General features: G+C 48.2%; 3 protein-coding genes across 64 annotated transcripts in view; 1 reads left to right on the forward strand and 2 right to left on the reverse strand.

Annotated features, from left to right (window-relative positions):
* The window catches only part of GLYR1 (glyoxylate reductase 1 homolog), a 28537-nt gene extending 23714 nt beyond the window's left edge, over positions 1 to 4823 (reverse strand). For 8 of the 13 annotated variants that reach the window (XM_068908658.1, XM_068908657.1, XM_068908650.1 and 5 more), the window contains exons 1-3: positions 4694 to 4820; positions 2431 to 2467; positions 1208 to 1287 (exon numbers count right to left, since the gene is read on the reverse strand). In XM_068908658.1, coding sequence (XP_068764759.1) covers positions 1208 to 1287; positions 2431 to 2467; positions 4694 to 4731 — 155 coding nt within the window. In that variant the 5' untranslated portion in view covers positions 4732 to 4820. Of the gene's footprint in view, positions 1 to 1207; positions 1288 to 2430; positions 2468 to 3611; positions 3705 to 4693 lie in introns of all 13 variants that reach the window. The other 5 variants (XM_068908654.1, XM_068908652.1, XM_068908655.1 and 2 more) reach the window with 2 other exon arrangements.
* Positions 4824 to 7959: 3136 nt separating this feature from the next.
* MRPS34 (mitochondrial ribosomal protein S34) lies at positions 7960 to 11036 on the forward strand. Its single transcript, XM_068908003.1, has 3 exons — positions 7960 to 8377; positions 8494 to 8536; positions 9317 to 11036. The coding sequence occupies exons 1-3, from the start codon at positions 8060 to 8062 to the stop codon at positions 9592 to 9594; spliced, it is 639 nt and encodes a 212-aa protein (XP_068764104.1). The 5' UTR covers positions 7960 to 8059; the 3' UTR covers positions 9595 to 11036.
* A 3593-nt stretch (positions 11037 to 14629) lies between these two features.
* MAPK8IP3 (mitogen-activated protein kinase 8 interacting protein 3) overlaps positions 14630 to 25641 on the reverse strand; it is an 83545-nt gene continuing 72533 nt past the window's right edge. For 35 of the 50 annotated variants that reach the window (XM_068907963.1, XM_068907986.1, XM_068907984.1 and 32 more), the window contains 9 exons: positions 25484 to 25564; positions 24874 to 24941; positions 23199 to 23347; positions 22189 to 22360; positions 21942 to 22055; positions 20470 to 20508; positions 18368 to 18547; positions 17952 to 18095; positions 14630 to 17393 (listed from right to left, as the gene is read on the reverse strand). In XM_068907963.1, coding sequence (XP_068764064.1) covers positions 17272 to 17393; positions 17952 to 18095; positions 18368 to 18547; positions 20470 to 20508; positions 21942 to 22055; positions 22189 to 22360; positions 23199 to 23347; positions 24874 to 24941; positions 25484 to 25564 — 1069 coding nt within the window. In that variant the 3' untranslated portion in view covers positions 14630 to 17271. The remainder of the gene's footprint in view (positions 17394 to 17951; positions 18096 to 18367; positions 18548 to 20469; positions 20509 to 21941; positions 22056 to 22188; positions 22361 to 23198; positions 23348 to 24873; positions 24942 to 25483; positions 25565 to 25641) is intronic. The other 15 variants (XM_068907971.1, XM_068908000.1, XM_068907995.1 and 12 more) reach the window with 1 other exon arrangement.

Below are 25641 nucleotides of genomic sequence, written 5' to 3' on the forward strand. Positions count from 1 at the left end.
ACCAATTATTCTGCAGCACTGACCTCTTCACCTGTAATCAGGCTGCTAATCTCAGCTAGAGCACCCTAGACATATAACCACTATTTCCAAGCTTGTCTTAATACAACTTACCACAAACATCTTTATATATATGCTCCAAAAAATATGAAATATAAGATGAAGAAGAGTCAGGAGAGGAATAGTCAGTCTTCTCAAGTTCTAGGACCTGATTAGCTCCCAAATGACTATGGATAATAAAAAAAAGCCATCTCCCTTCCCCCCCCCCCCCAAAAAAAAAAAAAACCACAACAATCTTCACCCGCCTTACACTACTAGAAACCCAGCAAACCTTTCTACCAGTATGCAGTATCCTCTCCCTCTCAAACAAGTTTAGATCTCAGTTCTGAATGGAAAATTGAATGTTAAATATGAAACAAAAATAGCCTGTCAGTTGAAAAAAATTCCTGAGGAAACATCCATTAAATAGTATCGATTCGTGTTAGTTTCTTTCAAAAAGAGAATTTTTCTAATCTCTTGCAAATGTTTATAATTTTCCCCCTCATTACATGACCAAATACAAAATAGCAGCAAATAAATAGAAAAACTGAAAAGCCAGCAAAATAACTTTCAGTTTCACAAAATACCTATGTTTTCTGGGTTTTTTTTTCTTCAGTTTGCAAATATCTGAGTCTAAAACAAATACGATTTTGCATGCGTGTTTGTAATCAATAAATTTTCCGTTGCAAAAAGGTAGCCTGCAATAGTTTTGGCTCTCCTATGCTGCAAAGTCCTCCCAAAGCACCACAAGAATGTTTTCAGTCATCAGGCATGACAATATGTTCTTATTATGAATGACAAGTATAAAGCTGTTTTATCCTTACAGCAGAAAAACAAGTGGATGCTCTTAGTGTACCTTTCTCAAACATAGTTACATGCTAAATCTAACCCAGTCACATCACACCTACTCCCATAAAAATGGCAAGCTACCAAGAACTTTCCTTCATGGCAGCAGCTAAAATCCTAACATGCTTGACTACGTAAGTCTTTGCAGTCTTCACACACCCACATGAGCGGCTATAACACGCAATAATAGTCACATTCTTTTTGCACGTAGATCAAAGACCATCTTTCGCAAAGCTAAACTCTGTGATGGCAAAAAATTCTTCCATGAAAGTTCCACGTTATATGGGCCAATATTTTCACCAGATGAAAACAAGCAGGTACATACTGATCTTCTGTTCCAAAAAACTTCACAAAGAAGCACTTTTTTCCACGAGGTTTCTTCAGATCTTTAGGTGGATTAACGATCTGAAGGTGATTAAGAGAGAAAGTTACAAAGTGACTGTTTCAAACACACAAAATTTATACTTTGTGATTTTCTTACTATATGTTTCACAGCTCTTGTAGGCTGGTGGGTTTTTTTTTTTTTTTTGTAAGCTTGACTAGGAAGAGAACTTGAACTCGTGACAAGTCTTCCAAGTACAAAATTACCCAAACACCACTGATACATCACTATCTTCTTAGTGAGGTTTTTGCCTCCCTATCCCCAATAGGTAAAAGAGCAATCTTTTTGAATTTAGAAAGCCAAATGGTATTTGTTAAAGTTTGTTCCACTTCAGTTATTTTAAAATTTACACTTAAGGCTTTGTCTTTACCCCCAAAATAGACTTGTTTTGTATAAAGCTTAAAATATTAGTTAAGAGAAAAGCAGTCATTCTGTTACTCAGGGGACAGCTGAGAGACTGCAGGGGAGCTCGAATTTAACTTGACCCGATAACCCATGTGAAACCAAATATTTATGGTTGTCAGTCCCATGGACAACACTTTCCCCTGTAGCATGCTGATATCTCAGCAGGCACAGTTCTCATACCTACACCAAAAATAAAAACGCAGTACTTTCAGGGAAGGAGAAATGATACAAATGGTATATATAATTTAACCCTTAAAAAAGAAAAAACAAAACAAAAACACCCAAAAAACACTTTTTTGGCCTTTCATCAGAGGAAAAAAAACAAACCAAAACAGAAGAGAACATTTAACTGCTCTTCTGCCTCCCCTCCTGAATTATTGCTCAAAAAAAATTAGCTCTAAAACAGTATTTCTAGATACCAGACTCTCCATTTCTAATATTTAAAAATATGTATAACCAATTTATTATAGGAAGAGAGAAACCTGTCTTGCAGAAAGTGACAGAGATTAAATTGCTAAATCTGGGGATCACAATCCGTTCTGGAGCTGTATAAATTGCTGGTCTCTGTTGCTTTTCAGTTCATCTGAACTAAAAGCTGTTAGTAACAGGCTGAACTTCTAGATCAAATAAAGCCCTTCATGAATTGCTTGGTTCATAGTTTAATCTGTGGGTTTTGTATTAAAAAAACTACCCATATTCATTTTCAACTGAAATTCATTTGGTGAAACTTTCTGGGGGGGGGGAAATTGGGGAACACTCACCTTTCCTGGCCATGGAGGATACCGACCCAGCTTCCCCCTATGAAAGAATGAAAAGATTAGGCGCTAGAACCCGGGAAAAAACAACTACCCCATGTCTACCTTTTACCATTACAACATTTTCCATATTAAGAGAGCACAATTTACAGTCAAAACCTACCGTGAAAGACAAGACAAGCACTTGACACACACCAGTATTACTGCTGAATACCTGCACCTAAACTAAGCCTCTATGTAATCTGTATAAACTCACTGGATTATCAGAATTTAAGCCAAAGAAACATCAGCAGCATAGCTACTGCCTGGAAGACTTAGTGCTATAGCTCTTACTGCTCTTGTAAGATTGAATATTCCCTCACAAGGAACTGAGCTAAAGTACTGATGCAGGCAATCAAACCAAAGTTTAAGTCGGTAACTTAGATCCTTCAGAACAGTCTAGTAAGCAGAGCAGCCACTGATGTCCAGCTCAGGCAGATGAGATTCTTAGAAGTTCTTACAGGAAAGCATTTAGGGCAGAACCCACTGAATTATCATTAGTTTTATTGTTACTTTCTTCAGATGCTCACCACCACAATGAGATGTACTAAAGACAGAAAATCACCATAAGAAAGATAGAAACATTTATTTCCTACACTTGCAGATGTTTCCATTATAAAAAAAAACTACACAAAACTTTTCCTTTACAGGAGAGGAAAAAAACAATTAGTTTCAGCCCAAAGCATGGTGGCTTTATCATTATCTTATCCTTGTCATTTACAGAGGCTGCAGTACTCTCACAAAAGCCTATCAGTTATTGCCTTACAAGAGACTGGCAGAGAATCTCTGGAGCCTGTCAGCTACTGAACTAAAAATTCTCAGCAAGCAGCATTTCAGCCACTCCCGAGATTACAACTGTACACAGTAGATTCAGTGGTGATAGGCAGGAACACTGCCAAGAGCTTTAACCATGACCATAGCTTATACCCGACACTTCTATTCTTGTACTGAACAGGACTTTCAGAGCCTTTCATCTGTTGCTGTCTTACTGTTATAGTTCTTCTAAGATGGGTCTAGGGATAGTACCTGTCTAGGTTGTCACGTGCAAAACTAAAGCAGGATAATCTGCATTCCAACACTGAGAGCCGTGCACTCCCCAAATGCTCAATTGAAACAAATTTTGCTAAAAGGAACCAACCTTTACTTACTTTTCTATATAAATTAGACAACTTCACATCACTGTCAATTTTTCGGATGAGAAACTGCAGTTGTCACAGCCTGGAGCACGTACTTCTTTTTATCTGGGATATAAATATAAATGCATACACTTGCGTGTTGGGGATTAGCTATTTGTTGCAAATCCCAGCAGGATACCCTAGCCTATCAAGTACAGTAGAGCCTGTGCACTCAAGAATCAGTGTCTACAGGCCTCGTCAGAATCCCCTCAGTTCTCCTGATCTGGAAATTGGGGGGGGGGGGGGGGGGGGGGAAATTCACAGCTTTCTGATTACTTGAGGGTAAAACTGGAGAGACATGGGGAAGTGGCGGTTTCTGTGAGCTTCAACGGGAACATCCTAACCTGTAAAAAAGTCACTTTCCCACATTGTTGTGTTGCTTCATTAAAGCATTCCCAAAGAACATCACCAGTGCTCTCACTAACCACCTATTTGCTTGCTTCCCTTTTCGCCTCCCTTGGGAGAGGACCGTATTTCCAGCCAAGCCCCGAGCGATCACTCCTCTGTCCCGCTCCCCGCACCCTCTTCCGTCTTCCTCCCCTCCCCCGTCAGCCTTCGGTGCCGATCCGCCCAAGAGCCGAGCCTTTCTCCCGCGGCCCGCTCCAGCCCAGCCCGGGGACCCCCCGCTCCCCTCCCGCCGCCGCCCACCCCGGGCCGCCCTGCTCGCCCCCGGGGCACGGCGGCGGCGAGATCCCCCTCCCCGGGCCGCCGCCCGCCCTGCTCAGCCCAGCCCCTCTTTCCCCGCAGCTGCACCTCGGAGCCCGCCCCGAGGCGGGGACAGCGGGCGCCCCGCGGCTGAGGGGTGACAGCGCTGCCCCCGGACTGCCTCAGCTCCCGCTGCGCCGCGCTCCGCCGGGCCGGGCCGGGCACAGCCCCGTCGCCACCGCCACCGCCCCCTCCGCCCGGCTGCGCTCCGCCGCCACGGGCGGAGCCTCAGCCGCACTGCCCCGCGCGCTGCGAGAGGTGCCTGCCCCTCCGTGCCCCGCCGCCGCCGCCCGCTCCCCGCGCCCTGCCCTGCCCGGCCCCGCCGCCGCCCGGCCTGCTCCGCCACTCACCACACCAAGTCTCCGAGCCTCAGACTCACGGCCGCCATCTTACCGACACAGCCACCAGCCGCACCGCGCAAAGCCTGCCGGGACAGGACGGCACCCTCCGCCGAGGCCAGCGAGGCGGGGCGGGGCGAGCCGGCCGGGATAGGGCAGTCCTCGTCACGTGGGCCGGGCGGGCTGTCAGCGGGCCGCTCCCCCCAGGTGTGACTGCGGCTGCGGCGCTGATTGGGTGCGGGGCGCGCGGCGTGGGGATGCGGCCCGGCTTCGGCCCCTGCACGTGATGCGGGAGCGCGGAGCGGTTCCGCCCTGGAGTCGCCGGCCGCGGGGGGGGCGGGGCCTCCCCGCCCGCCGGCCGCCCGGCCGCAGCCCTCGGCCTGGCCGGGTGCCCTCGGCGCAGCCGCCCCTCGCCCCTCTCCCCCCCGTCCGCCTCGTTCCTCTACATGCGGTATCGGACGGGCATGTTTTGAAACAACTGTTACAGTGTGCGAGATGAAACGCGGTTAGGAGGACAGTCGCCCGCCAGTGTAACCAGCCAGGAGGGCCGGTTTTCCTTTGGGAGTTAGCGCGTGTATACAAGACCGATTGCTTTTGCGCTGTAGTTCCAGGCCAGTTGTTGCACTGCGAGCGGGGCAGGGCACCGGCAGCCTGAAGGCCACGTACGGACTGGGCTGTGTAAAGGGAATTTCCTGCTGTGCAGGAAAGTTGAGCGATCCCTCCGGCTCGCGTGTGGGCACTAACATCGTTGTCTGGTTGTAGGGGCCTGAGCTGCAACAGTGAATTTCCTGCTGCTTCCCTACACGTTTGTGAGGAAGCAAACGGAGCCTCCTACTGTGCTAAGCTTGCCCCAGATGAGAAGGAGGGGAGGTCTTTGTCCTGCTCTCCTTTTGCTGGGCAGATCTCCGGAGACTTGCAGAGATGACTGTGCTGTCTTAGACTGCTCACTAGCCTTTTTTCTTCTGATCCTGTGTGGTCTTTGTTCCGGGTCTGGAAACTCCAGCACTTACTATGTCCTCTCTGTCGGGCAGGAGGCTTCTCACAGGTTTGCGCTGCCGGTGAGTGGCCCGGAAGGAACGATCAAGCAGGAGAACTTTGTGCTGAGCACTTTGGGGTAAGTGGTTGCCCCTGTCAGTGGGTTGCTTCTGGTCTGCCAGCGCTCTTGGGTGGGTGGGGGGGGGGGGGCGTGTTTGGCTTTTCTTGCCAGAGGTGAGCCACTGACGAGATGAGGGAGCGCTAGAAAGCTGGTTCTGCTATCCTCTACTCCACAAAATGCCTGTGACTGCCCTGGAAACTTCCTGTTGTACCAAAGAAAACTATTGCTACCAGAGACAACTTACTGCCATGATGCCCGGACTCTTCTCTTCAGTGTCTGTGGATACTGGAAGTCATTTGTCAACTGTGCTTGTATCTGCAGTGACCCGTGTGGCTGACTAGCAGAACTGGGAGGTGATGGATTTCAGAACATGTTTTGCACTCTCTGCTGCTGAAGGAGTCAGGAGATGCTGTCTCTAGCTGCCTGTTTTAAAGTATTGCCTTAGCTTTTCCTGATGACTTGACGTCTTTTGCTGTTATCCTTCCTTTCTGTTCTCCTAACTAAGCTCATTTCACAATTTTTCAACTGTCTATAGGTCCTCTTCTTCTCCGTGCCCCCACAGAAACCTGCAAACAGGTGCTTGAAAGGCTAGAGTTTGGGACTTCCTCAGTGTCCCTGTGCTTCACAGCCATGCATGAGTTACCTGCTCTGTGCCCTGTAGTAGCTGCTTTACCTTCTCTGCTGTGTCTCCCACAGCGGGGCAGACTGAAGGAAGTATCTCATTCTAAACCAGTGTTATCAGCTTACTTAATCAGATCTGTCCTCCATATTACCCCTCTCTCCTTTTCGAGTTGCACTATATTAAGAGAAAACTCCATGTTTTAAGAGAAGTAACAGCCTCTTAAAACTTGGGTGTGTGACTTGATTTGTTTTGTCATCTAACCCCCCACCAACCTCTTTTTCTCCCAAACACTGATTGTGGTTGACAGCGGACAGAAGCTAGTTTCTATGCCCGAACGTCTTTAATAGAGGCCTCTAAGGCATTAGCAGAATGGAGCAGTTTCTTTCTGTACAAGATATGGCATTTAGAAAAAAAGCTCTTGACACGATGGGTTTAATTTACCAGTCTGTGGCCATAATCCAGGGGCAGCTTTAGCCAGACCTGTGCAGTTTCCTACTGAAATTTGTAATGCAGTCACTGATTCTTGACCATACACTCATGTGTTGCATCATGGCACTGCTGTCAGAGCCGTTCTTGCCAGGGAAGTTTGTCTGGTTCTGGTGGATGGAGTTAAAAGACCTGAATTCGAGGCTTGGTTCAGTTTCTGACTCTGACCTTGGGCAAATCTTAACCTTTGTCTTACTCTCCCTGCATCAGCTATGATGAATCTACTTGAGTGATTACTCCATGTTTTTGAAAGTTTCTTTCTTCACGGTTTAAAGAAGGGCTTGAAATTGATGAATCTCGTTTTCAGCAATTAAAATCTATCTTGACAGCCATGACATGCTGATCGAGACTGTCTAATGTATTAAAATGTAACGGCACTGCTAAAAAGTGTCTTTGAAGGCCCTGGCGTTTCGGGCCTTGACTCATGCCCACAATGACCTGTGAGAGGTCTTGCAGGACCTTTGAAAGGTTTTTACCTTTGCGCTTCTGAATGGAGCGCGTGGCGCTCCCGGGTCAGTAATCCATCCGGACCTCACGTTTGTTCCTGCCGGCGCTGTTCTGAACAGCAACCGAAGCGTTGGCGGGTAATACATGAAATAAGCCGGGTTCAGAACAAAACTTAATGTTGTAGGCAGGGCAGGTAGTGAGGTGGCTCATGACGAATATGACAGCAGCTGGAAAGAGGGTAAGAACTGGGGATTTGAAAGGGGGCGCAGAGAAAGCGTGCCCTGCGTGGAGGAGCCGAGCCCCGCTCCGGAGGGTCCAGGACTGCCGCCGAGAGCGATTCAGGGAGCCAGGAGGCCCAGGGTGCTGCCCAGGTGAAAACTCAGCTGCCCACATCAAGCGACCAACTTGAAAAACGAGCCTGGGCCTCCGCTACCTGTGGAGCTGCGAGGGGCTGCCCGGCGCCCCCCCCCCCCCCGCCCCCAGCGGGGCAGCGGCGAGGCCCCCCCCGGCGCCCCTCTCCCCCCGCCCCGGGCCTCGCAGCCGGCTCGGCGCCCCGGCCGCCGAAGGCCCCCCGGCTCCGTCGGCCGCGGCGCGGGAGCCGCCGGGCCTCCGCCTTTCCGGGCGGGCGGCCCCGGAAGCGGCGGGGCGCTGAGGCGGCGCGAGGCGGAGCGGCGCGGCCGAGAGCCGTCGGCGGGGCGGGCGGCTGCCAGGCGGAGCGGCAGGCGCCATGGCCCGCAAGAAGCTGCACCGGCCCATCGCCGCCATGGCGAAGAAGATCCGCGAGTACCGGGCGCTGAAGAACCGGCCGCGGGACTCGCAGCGCTTCGCCCTGGATTACGAGACCATGCGGCGGCCGCTGACGCAGAAGCGGCTGCCGGTGCTGGCCTGGGAGGACGTGCGCAACGAGAAGCGGCTCTTCGCGCTGCTCTGCCGCCTGCCGCTCTTCGGCGTGGGCCGCCTGGTCACCCGCAAGTCCTGGCTGTGGCAGCACGACGAGCCCTGCTACTGGCTCATCACCAAGGTCAGGGTGGACCACACGGCCGAGGTAAGGGGCGGCCGCGGGCGGCGGGTCCCGGCAGAGCAGGCGCGGCCCCAGCCGAGCCGCTTCCCGCTGTGAGGAGCGCCGGCTTTGCCCCCAACCCAGTCTGGTTTTCTTTGCAGAACATGGATCATGGGAGAGCTTGGGGGTATCTGACCTTCAGAGGTAAAAACCAGCTTGCTTGCTTTCACGGGGGAAAAAAAAAAAAGCTTAGGAAAAAACATTGCTAAGGGTGGCGAGAGAATAAAGTGGGGGGTATGGAGAGCTGCAGGAGAACCACGACCCTCCCCTTTGGGGAGTTCGGGGGGTTTGACTCTCTTAATGAGAAGAGAAGTCCTGGTTTCTGGCGGTGGGGTCTGGCGCTCCCAGCATACACTCCCAAGGACACCCTGAGCGCCAGTGTAGACTGGCTGGGGGAAGGACGCTGCACCCACCGACAGAGGATTAGATGACGTGGGGGAATCTGCCTCTTTCATAGCTGCTTAATATTAGGGGTATGAACGTTTTTATTAGACTTTCTGAAACACTTTTCATTCAAAGCTTTCAAAGTCTTTTTTTTGAAAGTTTGTATATCGGTACATGTGTATATACATATAAAGCATTAAACTTCCCAGAGAACTTTCATTACTGTAGGGAGAAATTATTCTTCTTCAACCATGGAAACTAAATCAGTGTGAGATTAACTGGCTTTTAATTTAAAAAGAGGAAGGCAACCATAGAATTGGAACAACTTGCTTGTAGTCCTTTCAGTTTGTTTCTGTTTTAATTTCCATGGGCAGAAGTGGGATCTTGCAGTATAGCAGTGAAAAAACTGTGTGATCCTTTCAAAACCTCCTTTGCTTTTGCCAGTTATAGCAACAGCTAGACTGGAGAGCCTACACTTGCTGCATTTCCTGGAGTGAGTTTGTTGATAGTGTTTTCTGCCGGTGTTCATCTCTTTCTCAGGCAAAACCGAAGAAGAAGTGAGAGAGATTGACAAAGTCATGTACCATGACTGGCGAATGGTGCCCAAGCACGAGGAGGAAGCCTTCAAGAAATTCACCCCAGTGCCAGAAGAGACCATTCGGTACCTTCCATACCCACCTCTGCTCCGAGCCATGATTCTTGCTCAGTGGCAGAAAGAGGGAAAACCAATCACAGAGGAGCCGATGATTGATCTAGAGAAGGTCATGGCCTCTCGCCTTAAGGTCGCGAAGAAAAAAGCTACAGGGACACCAGTATAAAGACTTATTGTGTGACTTGAGCTTCCCACACACTCTTGCTGTGTGTTAGAAGCACGTCACCTTCTTACAGAAGGTACGTCTGCCCACTGTGGTATGGTGCATCCAGGTTTTTTCACTTCATTTTCTCCCCAGGACCGTACAGTGACCTCATCCAAAAGGAAAGATGCAGAAACATGCAGATTTTTTTCATAACTTCAGTCCCTCACCAGAGGGACCTTCTTGGTTCTCTATATAGTCTCGGAACGCAGAGCTCAGTGTAGCTCATTCAGCTACAATTCTTTGGAGCACAGTTCCCTTTAGAGTCAAAAAAAAAAAAAACCCACATACCTCTTTTTTTTTTTTTTTGTTTAGGACACTTGCCTGTTAATTTAGGTCCTAATTAAATCGCAGAAAGCGAATATAAGGATATCACCTTATTTCACAGAGCTGTGTGCAAACCTAGCAGAATGAGTTCTTACATCTGTAGCATACTTCTAAGAAATTAGCTTGATCATCATGATGGTTGGTTGAGGTTCGAGTGCAGAGCTGTTATCTTATCAGATCCCTCCTAACCAGTGCAGATTCGTCTGGGTTACATATGATGGCAGTGAACAAAATGGAAGGAACACAACTTGACTTTAGTTAGTAAGCTTCGTTCCCAGAGATGGCCGTCAGGAGAGGAGAGAAACTGATTCTAGTGATGTGAGGTAGGTAGGATTATTATTTGAAGCCGATAGCAAACTACTACTGTTTTAGTGGAATATGTTGTGGTGAAAGTTACAAGAATGTAACTCCTTAGTGCAGCCCCTAGAGTTGCCCTTGGGTTAGTCACTTTGATACTTGTTTTTATTACACCATGCCACTGGGGGAGATTTCTGCAAGGCGTCTCCCTGGACCTTAGCCAGAGTAAGCAAATTGCATAGCTGGAAAACAGAGACATTTGATTGTAAAAGAAAGGCTTGAGTTCTGTATACATGATAACAGAGACACAGGAAATGTAAAATCACCAATGAACAAAATAGGATTTTTCCTATCTGCCAAAAAAATGAAGGAACGAGGAAAGAATGCACTGCCTTAGCACTCACTGATGTGACCCTGTGCTTGAGACGGGCTTTTCACCTTAGCTACACTGAACTGAGAATATATTTTTGATACTGCTACACCCAGTTGCTTTAATGGAAGCAGTTCTGGATGGGGTTTTCCCTATGTTACTGTACCATGCAGTGGCTTTGCAGGGGAACCCCAAACATCCTGACGGAGAACATGATGTGCTTCTATTAAATCATAGAGGTACAAATAGCACAGGGTTACAGATGGGAGACCTGGAGGCAAAGGCACATTTGGGCTTCACAGCTAAGTCACTGAGGGGCTTAGCTGATACAGCTCTGCTAAGGGCATGCTTTCTGTGGAGTGAAAAAATGAATGTAAAGCAACAGTGCCAATAAAACCCCTTTCTCCTCTTGTGCTGTTTGTGTGTGTGAGGTTCCTGAAGTTAGAGCTGGGGTGAGGGGGACTGGCTGTGGCACCCTGTGCACTGATCCTGCTCTAGTCCAGCCTGGCCCCAGTTATTTCACTGTCAGAGGTGCTGTGGCATGCTGGAAGTGGGTGTCAGGCCAGGAAGGAGAGCCTGGGGCTGTATTCCTGCTAGCGAAGCTAAAAGGAGGCTCTCTGGGGCTGCTGCTGTGTCCTCTCGTGCACGTGTGGCCCAGTATAAACCAAGCCCTGTAAGAAGGAGCTCAGCTGCCTCTTGGTGCTGGTTTCTGCTGGCAGCTGGTGAATCCATGGGATGTTAACTGCCTCCCTTTCTGATCGCGCACATTGCTGCAGTGACTTGGGAGCCTACTGCTTGCAGGCCAGTGGGATGTTGACACCCATGTTGTCCGCTGCTTGTGGAAGTGTGCCTCCCTTTGCCGGGAGCATGCTTGTCATGCACTGCCTCCATGCTCCTGGGACTTCCAGCCTGCCCAACGTGAGCACACAAGTTATGCCTGGAGCACTTGGCGATTGCTCCCCTCTTTGTATCAAGTTTCAACAAGGTAAAGCCATTTTGATCATGGAAGTGAGCATCTATAACTAGAGTTTAGCTGCCTGTAACATTCCGTTTTTCAGGTTGTCTTGAACATATAAGCTTAGTGCTCAAGCCTGAGAGGACCTTCTGAAGGAGCACTGTATTGTGTTCAGCACAGAGGCACCGACTTGCTGGAGGACACAGCTGAGCGCTGGGTCTGTGCGTGGCAAGAGCAGCCCAAGGGAGGTACGTCTCGCTGATGATCAGGCACCACGCTATCGCAGTGTCTCTCATGGTGGCTGTGGATTCTGCAGGAGTGTCAGGAGCTGTTTGAGGTTTCTGTTTTGTGTGTAGGTAAAGGGGTCACAGGAGCTATTCTGGGTTTGTAACCCTGCAGGTCAGCTCCCTGCAGTGGTAGCTATTTGGTTTTTTGGCTGCTGTAAGAAGTTGTCAGCCTTGCTGCTTCATTTGCTGCAGCATCCTAAAAAATCTCAAGCAGCCCAAGGTGATTTACTGGGGGAAAGCAAAAACTGGGCCCTGGGCCCTTCCCAGTGCGCAGGGCAGGCTTCACAGCACAGTGGAACATGTGGCCAAGCCACCAGGAAAGAGGCTGTCATCATCAGACACCAAGTGCTGGTAGATGCACAAACAGACTTGGGCCCTGAGCTCCCTGGTTGCAACTGCTGCATGTGGGAAGCAGCTTGTCTGGGTCTGTTTCGTTTTTTCCATAGGCCTCCACCGCTGGGCTCTGGGCTGAGCCAGAGCCATTGGTCTTGTACTCATGGTGATTGAGGAGCTACTAAGACAGCACCGTCTGGCAAACCACGAGAGTGGAAGGGGGGAAGCAAATGATTTGGTAGATTTGGTTTCAGAATGGACTCGTGCACCGGGTGAGGCTACCCGAGGAGCAAGGGCCGGCTGCTTCGGAAGGGCAGATGAGCCAGGAGCCAAGGGTGACTCCAGCGCCAGCAGCACCCTCCCCAACAGGGTGCTGTCCCATGGGGTGGGACCACAGCAGGCAGAGCCAGGTGCTGGTAACAGGGTCCACTGAGAGCCCTAGACAAGGTAAGCAATGAACCAGGCCCAGGGGCCACCCAGGAGCTAGAGCGAGGGCTACACCATAAATTCAAGGGGTTTGCTGAGGAGCAGCTGGAGACAAGCACACCTACAACACAGCTTAGGCAGGGGCCTGTACTTATATGGGGCTCCTGGGCCATGGGAAGGAGGGGTAGGTGGGGCTGGTTAGGACAATCACAGCCTGTTGATGCCATCTGGGCCCTGACACCTGTGGGCTCTTACCACCAAGCCCTGGGAGGTCCTGAGAGACCTTTGGTCGTGGAGGTTCCCTTTTGGGAGACGCTTCTGTAAAGCCACACAGCCCCAGTTTGTAATGTATTGGATCCACAGCCCAAAACACGTGTGAGCTCTTACTGGATACTCAAATTTGTGTGTTACCCTCCTGGATCTTTTAACAGCATGTAAGTTTTCTCTTGTTTTCCCTGGCCCAGCACAGCCATGCAGGGAGACAGTGGTTGCCCCACCTCAGCCGAGCTGTGACCCATCAGCTTGCTCCAGTGGCTTTTGCTTCTCATGCAGGCCCTGCGTTGGCACAGCCATGTCAATGCAAACTGCAGCTGCCACCCATTGCTTTAGGAGCAAGGAAAAACCCAAGTCCCAGGGTCTTGGCTTCCAAACCTCATCAGGTCAGCTTAGCTGCCCCCGCCCCCCCCCCCAACAGCTTCATGTGTCCCCTGTGCAGGGCAGAAGTGGCCCCCTGGGGGAATATGCTGGTGGGAATATAACCCTTGGGTGCTTCAGCCCTGGGTCCCATCACTGCCGACTGCCCCATCAGCTTTTCAGGCCACTGACCGGTCTCTAGAGCTGTGCCCGGTCCCAGCCCCAGGCAGCCTCACCAGCCCTGCGGGGCAGGGACAGCCCCGCTGCAGTCCACCACGGAGCGAGGCCAGAGAGAATAAATTCAACCGCTGTTTCCAGCATGGTGGAGCTGAGCAGGGAAACACTGATTGGAGCCTAAGCACAAGCACTGCCCGGGGCAGGGACAGAGGGGCCTCCTCTAGCGAGCACGGTTTTCTCAGCTGCCTGGTTAAAGCACGCAGTGTCTCTGCAACCCGACAGCCTGCCCTCAGGGCCAAAAGCTTGTTTACAGCTCCAAATACATTACCGAGTCAGTTTGGTCCTGTAACGCTTAGCCATTTGCCCCCCCCCCCTTTTTTTTTTTTTTTTTACTAATAAACATTGGCCTCTTCCGCTGGTTATTCTCCACAGGGATCGGGAGGGTGGAGGGGACGCGGCTGGTTTGGGCCAGCGCTGGCCGAGTGCGGCGGAGTGCCGCGTTGAGAGGGAGGTGAGCTGAGCGCTCTGTTCTCAAAGCTGCTGCACTGAATGACGTCTTTTATTGATACTGCAATGTGCTGCTAGTTGCAATTTTCCTTGAGTGCCCTAGCGATGCACAGGCAAGGCAGCTAATGAGGAAGCAGCCGCGGCTTGTCAAGACATTAAAATCATTTAGGAAGCTAATGGCAAGGGAATCTGCTTGCTGCAACTCATCTTAAATACTGACAATTGGCAATGTTGCTATTTATAGCCTTATTCACAGTGATTTTCACTACTTTCCTGTTCCGTTGCCCCTTACCTATTATTGTTAGGTACATTCCTTGAGTTAATTAACTTCTACAGAATAGAGATGAACTTGCCTAAATGCTACTGGGACTAAGAGGAACAGACAAGCGGATGAACTCAGCGCGCTGAAGGCAGGATTGCTGCACGTCATTGATTCCTATGAGCCTTGTCAAGCACCACCCTGTAGTGAGATGGGCACGTTGGCAACCTGAGCTCTGAAAGCTGAGGCTTATGTGTTAACCCTGGTGTCTTATCTGAAGGGGACCCACCCCCCCCCCAGGACAGCTGTAGAGAGCCAGTAGCTAAATAGTGAACATCTGAGCTGTCTGCCACTCCAACCCTTTTCAAAGCTTCACTACAGACTGAGCAGAAAGCCCAGTGCCCGAAACACGACACACTGGCACTTGCTGATGTTAACACATTTATTACATACAGAACAGATATGGTTCCTTGTTTGATAGCATAGGGGACGAAGCATGGGAACGTATTCATACAGCAGTCTCTTTACAGAATGCCATCTTCTGACCAAACAGCGGAGTTTACAGGCCTTAAGACACTTTTTAAAATCCTTTTGTAACATACAAGATACTTTACATACATCACAGTGGAGATATGACAGGGAAGTGTGTTGAAGCCAGTCAGCTCTTCACCTTGCTGCCCAGTAGCCACCAAGTGCTGACAGGAGTGTGACAGCAGAGGCTGGTTTTACTTAGCTGTAGCTGCCCCCTTTTAAATATGTGCTTCTCTTGGAGGAAAACATGCATCCAACTGGAAAGGAACCTGTTGGTAGAGGCCTCAGACCTATTTCCTTAAGTTGCCAGGGACTGGTGGGTAACAGGTGACGGAGCAGTGTCACTGTGACTGCAAAAAACCAGATACAGAACAGACAGGACGAGGTAACACAGTGTTGCACGTCTGTATTTTCATATAGAAAGTTCTGTGGAGCTAAGGAATGGGGCCTACTAGGACTTTTTTTCTCCTTAAATTAGTCCAAATTATGAAATTTACTTGGCGCTAACTAACTGTTAGATGTTTGTAGAATCGGCTGTCTAAATGTCTACCTTTTTGTTAACCTTTATGCACTCTGTGTCGCAACCCAAAGAGCCCATGCTAGCAGCAAGCATTTCAGGAAAGTGGTGGCAGCAGAACAAGCCTGGCACAGTCAGCGGTGCCCAGTGAAGCGTCCCCGGAGGTCCCCTCTGCATACAAGTGGGCTGCTCAAAAAAAAATACCTCGGCCAAATGGCAGCCACAGAGCCTGGCATGCTGGTGGCTGGAGGACGCCCATCCGGCTGGTTTCCTGCCTCACTCTACAGAGAGAGGTGTGAGCGCACACGTAAGCCAGCACTGCTCACAGGCAGCGCAAGGCAACGTTCCCCCCCACAAATTTGGTGGCCGAGGCCTCTGTTCTCTGGATATCTACCCTTGCCAGGGAAGAAACAAGACCACCAGTATCCCCAAATCCACTGCTAACAACTGCTGCTCGCTCTAGTCCTGCACAGCCAGAAGGGAGCACTCCAGGGAAGCAGGACTCACCCTTCTGGAGACAGGACTGTTTCCACTGTCAGAAAGGAAGTGAAGTGCATGGTGGACAAACCACTACCCGGAGGTATGCTATCTGGAGCTAGCACTGTAGCCTAAAACTGCTCTTGCTGGCCCCGCTTCTTGCTGCTTCTCCTGCAAGCAGGACACACGCCTGCAATCCCACAGCACTGCTTACACAAGCAGGGCAGTCAGCATTTCTCTTGGGTCATCATTCTTTTCAGGAGCCAGGCATTTCCAGCTTTTTGACCTATTCACTAGCAAGGCCAGTCATGTTAGGTAAAGAGGTCAGGAGATCTGGCCTCGTTCCTTGTTGTGCGACCTCAGGCAAGACACAGCCTTTCTATACCTTGACAGCATCTACACGGTCCTCCTTAACCTCACAGCTATGGGGTGAAGGAAAACAGCCACCTCTGCCCTGCTGAACACCAGCAGTTCCCAGAAGGGGACACATCCTGAAGAGTCAAGGTAACTTCACTGTGTTAACACAGAATTGCAGCACATCAATGTATTCTGCCCTCGTCTGTATTTTAAAAGCCAACGGCGCTAGCTTTGTCGTGGATCTTTTCAGGCTCATAAAAAGAATGAACTCAAGAGTCTTTTCCTACCGGGCTTTTTTGTAAGGGGGAGTTAAAAGTATTGCTGACTTTTCTGTTTTCTAACTAACAAGGTTCCAGTACCCTTTTGCTACTGCAGATTCCAAAGTCCCTGTGGCCTCCACCACAAAACACCCGTCTTCCATCTGACCCAACCGAACAGCCCTCCCTGGGCACACAGTCACCCAGAACACTACTGCTAAGACAACAGCAGCAGTAGAGGAGGGAGACTTTCCATTTGCATGTACAGAAAACGTGTTCCTCACAGTAACCGTTCGTGACACTGCTACCCTCTCCAGCCAAACAGCGGAAGTAATTCCGAAACCTTGACACTCCTTTTGGTTGAAGGTTCCAGGCTTGGGCTTGGTCCTGGCTGCTCTCAGTCCGTGGGATATTATTCTGTGCTTAGGTTTACCCTATGCAGAGTGGGTAAGGTGGATATTCCACTTGTGAACTAGAAAGGATTTCTTCTGGGGTGCTGGAGAGTTGTGATTCACTGTTGCTGCTTTGGTGGGGGATGCCGGGGTGACGTACTGCTTCTCATGCAGGTGGAAGTGAGGCAACCTGCTGGAGAACCTGCGCCACCTATCCAGCTCCCAGCTCCTGGGCCCTGGGCAAAGGGTTTGCATGGTTCTGGCTCCAAGCTTCACTTCATCAATGAGCTGCCATTTCTCTCCTTGTAGACGCCAGCTCCAGAGCAAGAACAATAATCTAACCACGCAGAAAGCGCACAGGCCCAAGATGAAAGCTGCAAGTTCAGAGGTTAGAAGGGGGGGTCACAGTCCAAGGCAGGAGCCATTGCAGTTGGCTGGGGTCGGTTTCCAGCAGTAGGTATAATGCAGGAGTTCTGTATGTACATCTTGGCATTCAGGTGGGAGGAGGGAGACTTACATTGGTAGGAAAGGAAAAATTCTCACTCAGGGATATATGACACTTGCCACACGATGATGTGGCTCCTTTCAGCCTTGGAAAGTACTGGCTTCACCTGGGTGGCATCTCCTGCATTTTCCTCTGTCTCATCATCTTCTCCATCCCCTGAAGAGAGAAAACAGAGAGTAGAGAAGGCGGGAAAGAAAACCTAAAGTTACACTGCCTTGGAATCCTTCACAAGAGGCTAACATCCCTGCTACATGATCTCTGCAGTCTGATCACAAACAGCACAAGCTGAAACCTCCCTTGATGCCTGGAGGACATTTATAACTATAGGGTGTTTTTCTGAAACAAGCCTGTATAAATGGAACAAACTATCTCCAGGAGTCTGGGGAAGCCAATGTTTACGACACAGAAAGCCCTAGAGTGGCATAAGCAGCCACAGCGGGACAACAGCGATTGGAGCTGTTGGTAGAGCGTTTTATTCTTTTCAGAGCTATTACTGCAGCCTGTGTGGCAGCAGAGTCACAGACAGGGGCAGAGTTTGGCAGCCTTATGTTATGCAAGGAAAAGCCTGCTATCTATCTGGCCCAGCAGCAGGAGGCAAGAGAAGCAAGCGGTCTCGCTTTTCAGATTTCTCTCCCCACAGCAGTGTCGCCTCTCTCCAATGCCGTGGCCCTGCACCTTGTCCTGTCCCAGATGCCTCCCACCACAAGCACTCACCAATCCGGAAATCGATGTACCCTTCTCCTCCGCTCAGCACCAACACGTTCTTCAGTTTCTGCCCCTCAGTCTCGGTGGCCGCTGTGCTGGGGTTCTCCGAGGGGCTATCCAACACGCTCCCGTTCAGGGTCGCTAGAACATTGCCTGGAACGGGAGGGAGGTGCTCTCAGTACCTTTGCTCAACCCTCACGCACTTCGTACAATTACACAAACACCGCGAAGCAGGTCAGTCCCTTCCACTGGTGAAATCTGGAAGACATTACAGTCTAAACTACCAGTCTCTGAGCCACGGTAATCTACAGGTGATAGACAGAAATGATGCTGACAGCCTCCTGCTGCCAAGCAGCTCCAGCTCCTGCCACTGAAGAGACTGTGGTACAAGGCGCTGCACAAGGAAGGGATGTTCTCATCCTTACCAGGCACGGAGACGAAGAACTTGACAGCATCACGGTGGCCATGGAAACAGAGCTGTGCCTGAGCCATGGAGCAATAGGGAATGAAACTGCTGGCAGATTTGTCACTGTTGTCATCGCCATACACATGGATGACTCCGCCAGAGCGGCTGCCCTCTCCGGAGGTGGGTGAGGTTTTGTTGGCTGAGGACAGGGAGGAGGAACATTGTAAGTGACAGCTTTGGTCCCATTTACAGAAGGGACTCGATCAAAGAGAACAGTCATGAGACATGAAGGAAAACCTTTAAAGGTGCAGGTCTCTAAAGGTCTTGTGTAAGGGATGTGATACAGGAGACGACACTAGGCTATACAGTCCCTCCCTCTTCCTGTTGGGTTGGGAACACCCACTCAGGACAACAAACTACATTTATCATCAAATCTAGTCTTTGGCTACTAATGAGGTACAAATCCCTGGAGGTGGTGGGCAACAATGACCCTAGAGCACACCAAACACAAGGTCTCTAGGTTGTCCCAGTAAAGGCCTTTTCTGGCAGCAATTCTGTCCAACCTTCAGAAATTACTTACTGTCCTAGGGATCAACCTTGGTCTTTCATACTCAGCGGGGTAACCAAAGGTGTTCACTGCCCCCATGACACATTAAGAGCTTTTGTCCTCCATACACTTGGAGACTTACTGCTATTTTCTGGATCAGTAAAGTTCTCAGTTTCCAAGTCAAGTCCTTTGCTAATGCCAAACTATCGGCATGCAGGCTTCTGAAAGCCGTCTCTGTGGCTGGGGAAGGCCTCAAATCCAAGTAACCAAGTTACTGTCACAGCAGTGGATGGAGCAGTGGTCCTTCCTTAGTTCTTGATTTAGCCCTGATACCAGAAGATGAGCTACTCAAGCAATGAACACCTCTTGAAAGATGTCCACCATCCACAACTGCCAAGGATTTCAGTTTGAACTCAGGGGCCTGCACCTTTCAGGTCCAGGCACTGAGAACATGAACGCTTCCACTCACCAGGGAACAGAGACAAGTGTTCAGGCTCAGAATAGGAGATGCTTTCCTTTCACATGCACCCACATCAGTAAAAGAGAAATACTATTAAAACTGTAAGGCTTTCACTTTTTGTTTATTTCTAGAGAGAACTAAATTGCTTGCTTAATTGATAGTAATTCGGTATTTTGACATGGATTTCAGTTACTAAGCGCCTCAGAAACAAAGACGACTTACCTAGCAGGCTCAAGCCAGGATGCTGAGATAACGTACAAACATTTGGATGGAAGCACGAGAGTCAATGTGTGCAAAGGGAGGATCCTCAAAACAAAAGCTTTCTGCACCTTTGTGCTTTGGCTTGCTGCGAGCAGCTAGACTTGGATGTTCTCATCTGACTGAGACAGTGCTGATACCTGCAGTTCAGTCTTCTAGCTCAGTATCTTGCTTCTAATAGTGACCAGCATTAGATGCTTTAAAAGGAGACACATGCTGACAATGCTCCTGGACAGCTACAGGAATGTCTTCCAGTGAGAAAAAACACCTGACCCTGGAGAGGCTCGGGTAAGCCTAAGCATAAATTTGAACAGTGAACTCAGACCCTGCCTTAATAGGCACAAAAGGAAGCAATTCTCAATATTTCTCAAAGAAGTTCCTCTTGTTAAAAGTCTTGGCTAATTATCTGCTGCTGTGAGGTGCCACAGCAGCTACTGTCATTGGCCTGGAAACTAATGGGAGAAGCACCCTTGGAAGACCCAGTGATGAGTCTACTCCTACTTCCTGGAAACAGCTGACTGAAGAAAACTTTACAGCTTAGACAGAGCTAGTCCCCATCCAAAACCTGGCCTATCAGAATAAGGGAACTACTGAGGAAGGGTAAAGTACTCCAGTTACACAAAATAGACAGGAAGGCTGATGAGAAGGATGCAAGTGTTTTTAGCCATGGGAAAGGAGGATATTTACATTATTGCATCTGGTCTCTTTTCTCAGATGACTGCAACTTAAAATGAGAGAGTGACAAGGAAAATGGATGGAGAGAACTGAATGGCAGGATGGAAGGGTGGGAAAGTGACTGCAAAGGTCAATGGGTGTAAAAGGAGTGAGAGTTGAAGGAAGGAGGCAATGGACTTACCCCGGAGCCCAAGGAGTTGGCCTCGGTGGAGGACTACAGCTAGGCACAGGCAAGGAGTGGGAACACAGAGGGGCAGGGGAAGAGACAGGCAGGATGGGAGAGAAGAAAAAGGTGATTACTGGGAGAAAACTCAGGGAGCAACAGAAATGTATAAACCTAGCAAAACCATAACAGGAGCTATAGGCTCAGGATCAATTTATACCAACACTACTCTTGCTCATCTTTCTCCTATCTTACAAGGACAGATGCAGTATCTGAGAGAGGAGAGGGTCCATGGTCACAAAGATCCATTGCTAAAATTCCTAGTAAAAGCTTACTGCATCCCGAACCACATTTTTACAGAAGCCCCAAAGGATAATGCAACTGGTTTACAGCAGGGAATAAGCATAACTCAGAATTATGACAACAGCCTCAAGAAAGATTGGGCTTTAAAACAGGGATTCAGAAGTGAGATACTGAGATTACAATGCACAGAGAGGACTGTGCCACTGACTTCCTGGTGTCAGCCCTGGTGATATCCAGCTCCACCCGCGGGAGAGGAGACAATTTCAGCGCCCGCTTCCACGAGGATTGTAACAATCCTCTTGCTCCCCTTACACAGCACTCATTTGCTTCTCGGCCTTCCTGTCAGCAGTGCTGGAAAAATGGAAATTTGGCTGCTTTCTGGTGAAAGCAACTGCAGTCAGATAGCCTCAAATCATACTCCCTTCATTAAACTCTGAAGCAAACCTTCTGCAAAGGAAAACTAGATACTGACCGGCAGGTACAGAACAAGATTACTGAGAGCTTCAATTAACCTTCCTGTTGTAGAGACTTGCCTGTTAACTACCACTGCTAGATCTCCTCACCAGGTTAGATTTAGCGCGATACCGATTTCTACCTGACTGGTAAAAATTGAGCCCTAATTTGACTAAATGGAGCTTTCCTAAGTTCAGTGCCCGGAAAATACTGCCATGGAAACGTTTAGATGTCTATGCCAACACAAAATTCCCCTAGAAATCTTCCTGGTGATTTCTCATCCCACAGTCTCCTTTCGGAGACTTGCTACTATTCCCAAAGCTTTATTTCTCCTGTTTCCCAGTAGCTGTAGAATCAGTTTACATCTGTTTGCCCTGCCAAAGTCACACTCAAGAGAAAACTTTAGAGGTGTCATTGGTCCCCTGAGGAGGAAATAGTTTCAACTGAACTGAAAGGGACAGTAACAATTATCTATTTGGTTTTAAGCAGGTTGAATCCATTCAACTCAATGTTTAATCTCATAATTAAGGAAGTGTTAAACCAAGTTTGGGGTTGCTCATAGTGAGGGCTCTTCTCACCAGATTCTGCTATGATCAAAATATCACAGGTTCAGAGCAAAAGTGTCTGGAAAGCATTAGCCTGCCAGAGCCATCCGCCATACTGCATAAAAAAACAAGCAAAAGCACTGTTATTTGGGGGGGATCACAGAAAAATCTCTGATAAATGTCACTTACTCTCCGTCAACGGGATGGAGATGACGACACCGTTCCCTGTCCCTACCCAGAGGCGGTTGCCAGCAATGAGCAGAGCTGTAATCCGTACAAATGAGAAGCCCAGCTTTCCAGTGCCTAGTAAGCATGCATGAGAATTGGAGAGTCAGTTAAAAGCACACGACTTGGGGTAATGCCTGCTAATGAATACTGATTTCTCTCTGGTCACAGTAAGCAACAGACCATTTACTGACAGTCGCTACTGCCTCACCTAGCATCTTGCTGACGTAAGGCTCAATGTCGACATCCTGCAGATGTTGATGGCTGTGGGCATGGTAAAGCCTCAGAGTGGAGTCCAGGCGGATAGAAACCCATACTCCATCTCCAATCCATGCCAGCTGTCGCACCTGGCTCTCCCGTCGAGGGTGAGCATCAAAGGATTTCTGAAACGCCAAACACATGAACCAACATGAGTTCATGAAGGGTCTGCAATTATTTGGACATATACTTTATTTTGCTCAGCTGAGGTCACTTGTTTAGGTTTCAAACTTCTTGGAGCAAATGTATTAATTCCTGGCTGACCTCAGAAGTTCTCTATAGTATGAAGGAAATCCCTTGCTTGAAGTGATGTGTTGCACAGCTGCTCCATAGAAAGAACTATTACGGTCTTTGCAGACCACTTCAGAAAGAAGGAAATTTAGGAATCAAGAGCTTACAAGGTGAATTGGTAGAAAAGGAAAACACACAGCTCGAGTATAAAGTCTGGAGATCAGCCAACTGCCTTGGCATTTTGATGTGAACTTCACGTTCAGCATTTCTTCTCCCTTTGATTAGTTACTCAAAGCACTGTTACCCGGCTTTGTACCAACACCATGGTACTGAATAAATATTTCAACAAAAAGGCTCTAAACTTCCTTTTCCCTCAGGCAAGTGGGATCACTGGGGCTTGCTAAGTGTACTCTTCCTGTTGTGCCACAGTGCCTACAGATGTAGAGCACAGATGAACATTTGTACAGGACACGGACTTATAGCCTCACTAGTAATGGTACAGGAAGTGCTCAGTTCAGACTGATCTAAGGATTTAAGCTCTGCAAAGGAAGGAAGGAACAAGTGCCCCTCTGGCAGATTGGCTCATGAGATGGTCCAGACTGACCATGCTGGTCCTACAGTCAGCGATGACAAGGCAGAGGTTCTGCATTTCCATACGTTGCTGAAGAAAACAGCTAGAAGTAAATACAACATTATGTATGTGCGTGCATGCACACACAGTTGTTCTCTTACCTCAATCTGCATTGTCTTAGGTTGGATGACATGGATTTTGTTCTTGTAGCCACACCAGACTCTGTCGTACACAACAGCCATGCAGCGGATGGAATGGTGAGTGTGACCGAGGTCCATTAGGTGGTAATTGCTGAGATCCCACTGACCATCTAAGGCGAAAAACGAGTTGGAGAAAGATGCATTGGATCCTTCGTGAGATGTCAGTATACAACAGAATCATTTATCTTCCCATTTATACTGAGTTATATAATACTCAAGCTTATTTTGTTTATATTTGTGAACTTCCCATGAATCCATAAAACTACCTGGGGCAAAGCCTTCTACTTACCTAACACATGACAATAAAGCTTAGTTTGGTGGGCTGAAAGCTCTCCAAATCAGGCTAATTTAAACATCTTTTTATTGTAATGAAATGAACAGGTTTCCCTAACAAGTATGACAAAATCAACAGGGGAAGAAAAAAGATAGCCTAAGAAGAAACTTATAAGGAAATGTTTCCACTTATGTGGAAACTTATAAGGAAATGAACTTTGCAATCCTTACTGTGAGGTTTCCTCATAATACAGGCAAACAACATCATTTCCCCAAAGTGATGGAACCAGGATGAGGGATCATATCTCCCTTCTCTTGCTCTTACTTTCTAACTACCAGACAGATGCTGTGTCTCTGCAGACAAGTAGCTTCTACGTCATGAACTTTATCATATTTCTGATGGGAATCTTCTGTCCATGTGAGTGGTTAGGCTTGAATTCAATGACAAAAGCTGAATCCAAAAAAAAGATTTCACAAAACCAGAAATCTCTGTATTCCAGTCTGCTGCAAAAACTGCTATTCTGAGTATACTTAGAGATGTCAATGAATGACTGAGAAATCAGTTCTTAATGTGCAAATACTAGTCACAGTTAGCAACTTCCCACAAGCTCCAGGGTACGAATACAGCTTGTAACTGCTGAGGTTATAAGGAAAGAAAATATTTACTAGTGAAGTAGATAAGAAATACAGAATTCAAAATTATATTGAAATTAAAAGATTAAGGCAGGACAGAATACTCAGACATCTCTTTTTCACAGCAAGACATCTTGGTGTGAAAAACCAACAAGAGCAATGTGAGGGTTCTGTCTATTTGTCTGGGATTTCCAGACTTCCTGAAATCCTAGCTACGTCTGCTGCATATACACAGATCGACTCCACCACTAATACAGACTCCAGCTTCTCTGGGAAGGTGCAGGCCTATTTCATTTGCACTGCGCAGATGATCTGCTTGGGTACCATATATCTGAGTTGTTTGGAGCTTCCTGTACACGCACTGTACAGTTGATCTGTGAATGCATAGCAGCATCAACGGAGCCCAAATGCGTCAAACTTACCAGACATGCCCCAAACAACTGTACAGCATATGTGCTTTGAGACAAACACTTCCTAGAAGTGTTGTATTCACTCTGCATAAGCTACAAAGCACATATTCACATATTTTCGTCCAGGAAATGCCATGAAATGGTGTAAAAATATACCTATAGTGTTTAGGGTAAGGTTTATGTGTATAATAGCTACTAATTTTAAGCAAGTATTTGTATTTGGGCAAGCCGGCACCTTTCCTCCTTGACTCAGTATAGCATTTAAACCTTCGTCACATTTTCTGCCAGCTTGGTTTTTCTCTCATTGAGTTGATTCTTACCCTCTCCTCGGTGGAATATGGCTAATGTTCCATCTGCCAGAGCAACAAGGACCCTTCCTTTCACATGCCTGAAATCACAGAAAAGTAAATACTTAGAAAAGTCCGTGGAACTAAGGGACTTACTTAGCAAATCCTTTCTGAAATCCATGCAAATCACCTTTATGTTCTCACTACAATTCCTGTTCAGTTTAGCACTTGAAGGAACATCCTGTAAGGGTCTAAGGGTTATACCTTTTTTATCTTCTGTGTAATAAAAACATAGTCCATCAATTTCTTGTTAAACTTAATTTTTCCTTCACACAACAAACTCCAACAACGTCAACAAATTCCACCTAATTTACACCCTTGTGAAATTTTGCCTTTTTTCTTCCCACTTATTTTCTCCCAGAACTGCTCATCTCATTTAGTACCTTACTCACTGAACTAGGTCAGGTCTGCAACTGAGAGAGAAAGTGGTTCAGTATGAACCTCGGGAAACCTTTTCTCATAAACCAGTGCCTGAGAAGGGCAAGAAAAAAGATGACTGACACAGAAGTGCCACCCTCACCAAAGAAGTGATCACACAGGCACTGAACCTCATCCTTCAGTGTCCCTCAGTGTGCACACTTACACTAGGCTAAGTACAGAATCCTTCAGCTTTATCGAGTGCAGACACTTCTTCCAATTGGATACAGCAGAGTGCACATAAAGCCTGCAAGAAAGGACAAATCAGGGAGAATTAGCAGCAAGGGCTCACGCCTTCTGCCTGACAGAGTTTGAGCCTTTTTT

This window comes from Struthio camelus, chromosome 15 (genome assembly GCF_040807025.1).
Source record: "Struthio camelus isolate bStrCam1 chromosome 15, bStrCam1.hap1, whole genome shotgun sequence".
Classification (NCBI taxonomy): domain Eukaryota; kingdom Metazoa; phylum Chordata; class Aves; order Struthioniformes; family Struthionidae; genus Struthio; species Struthio camelus.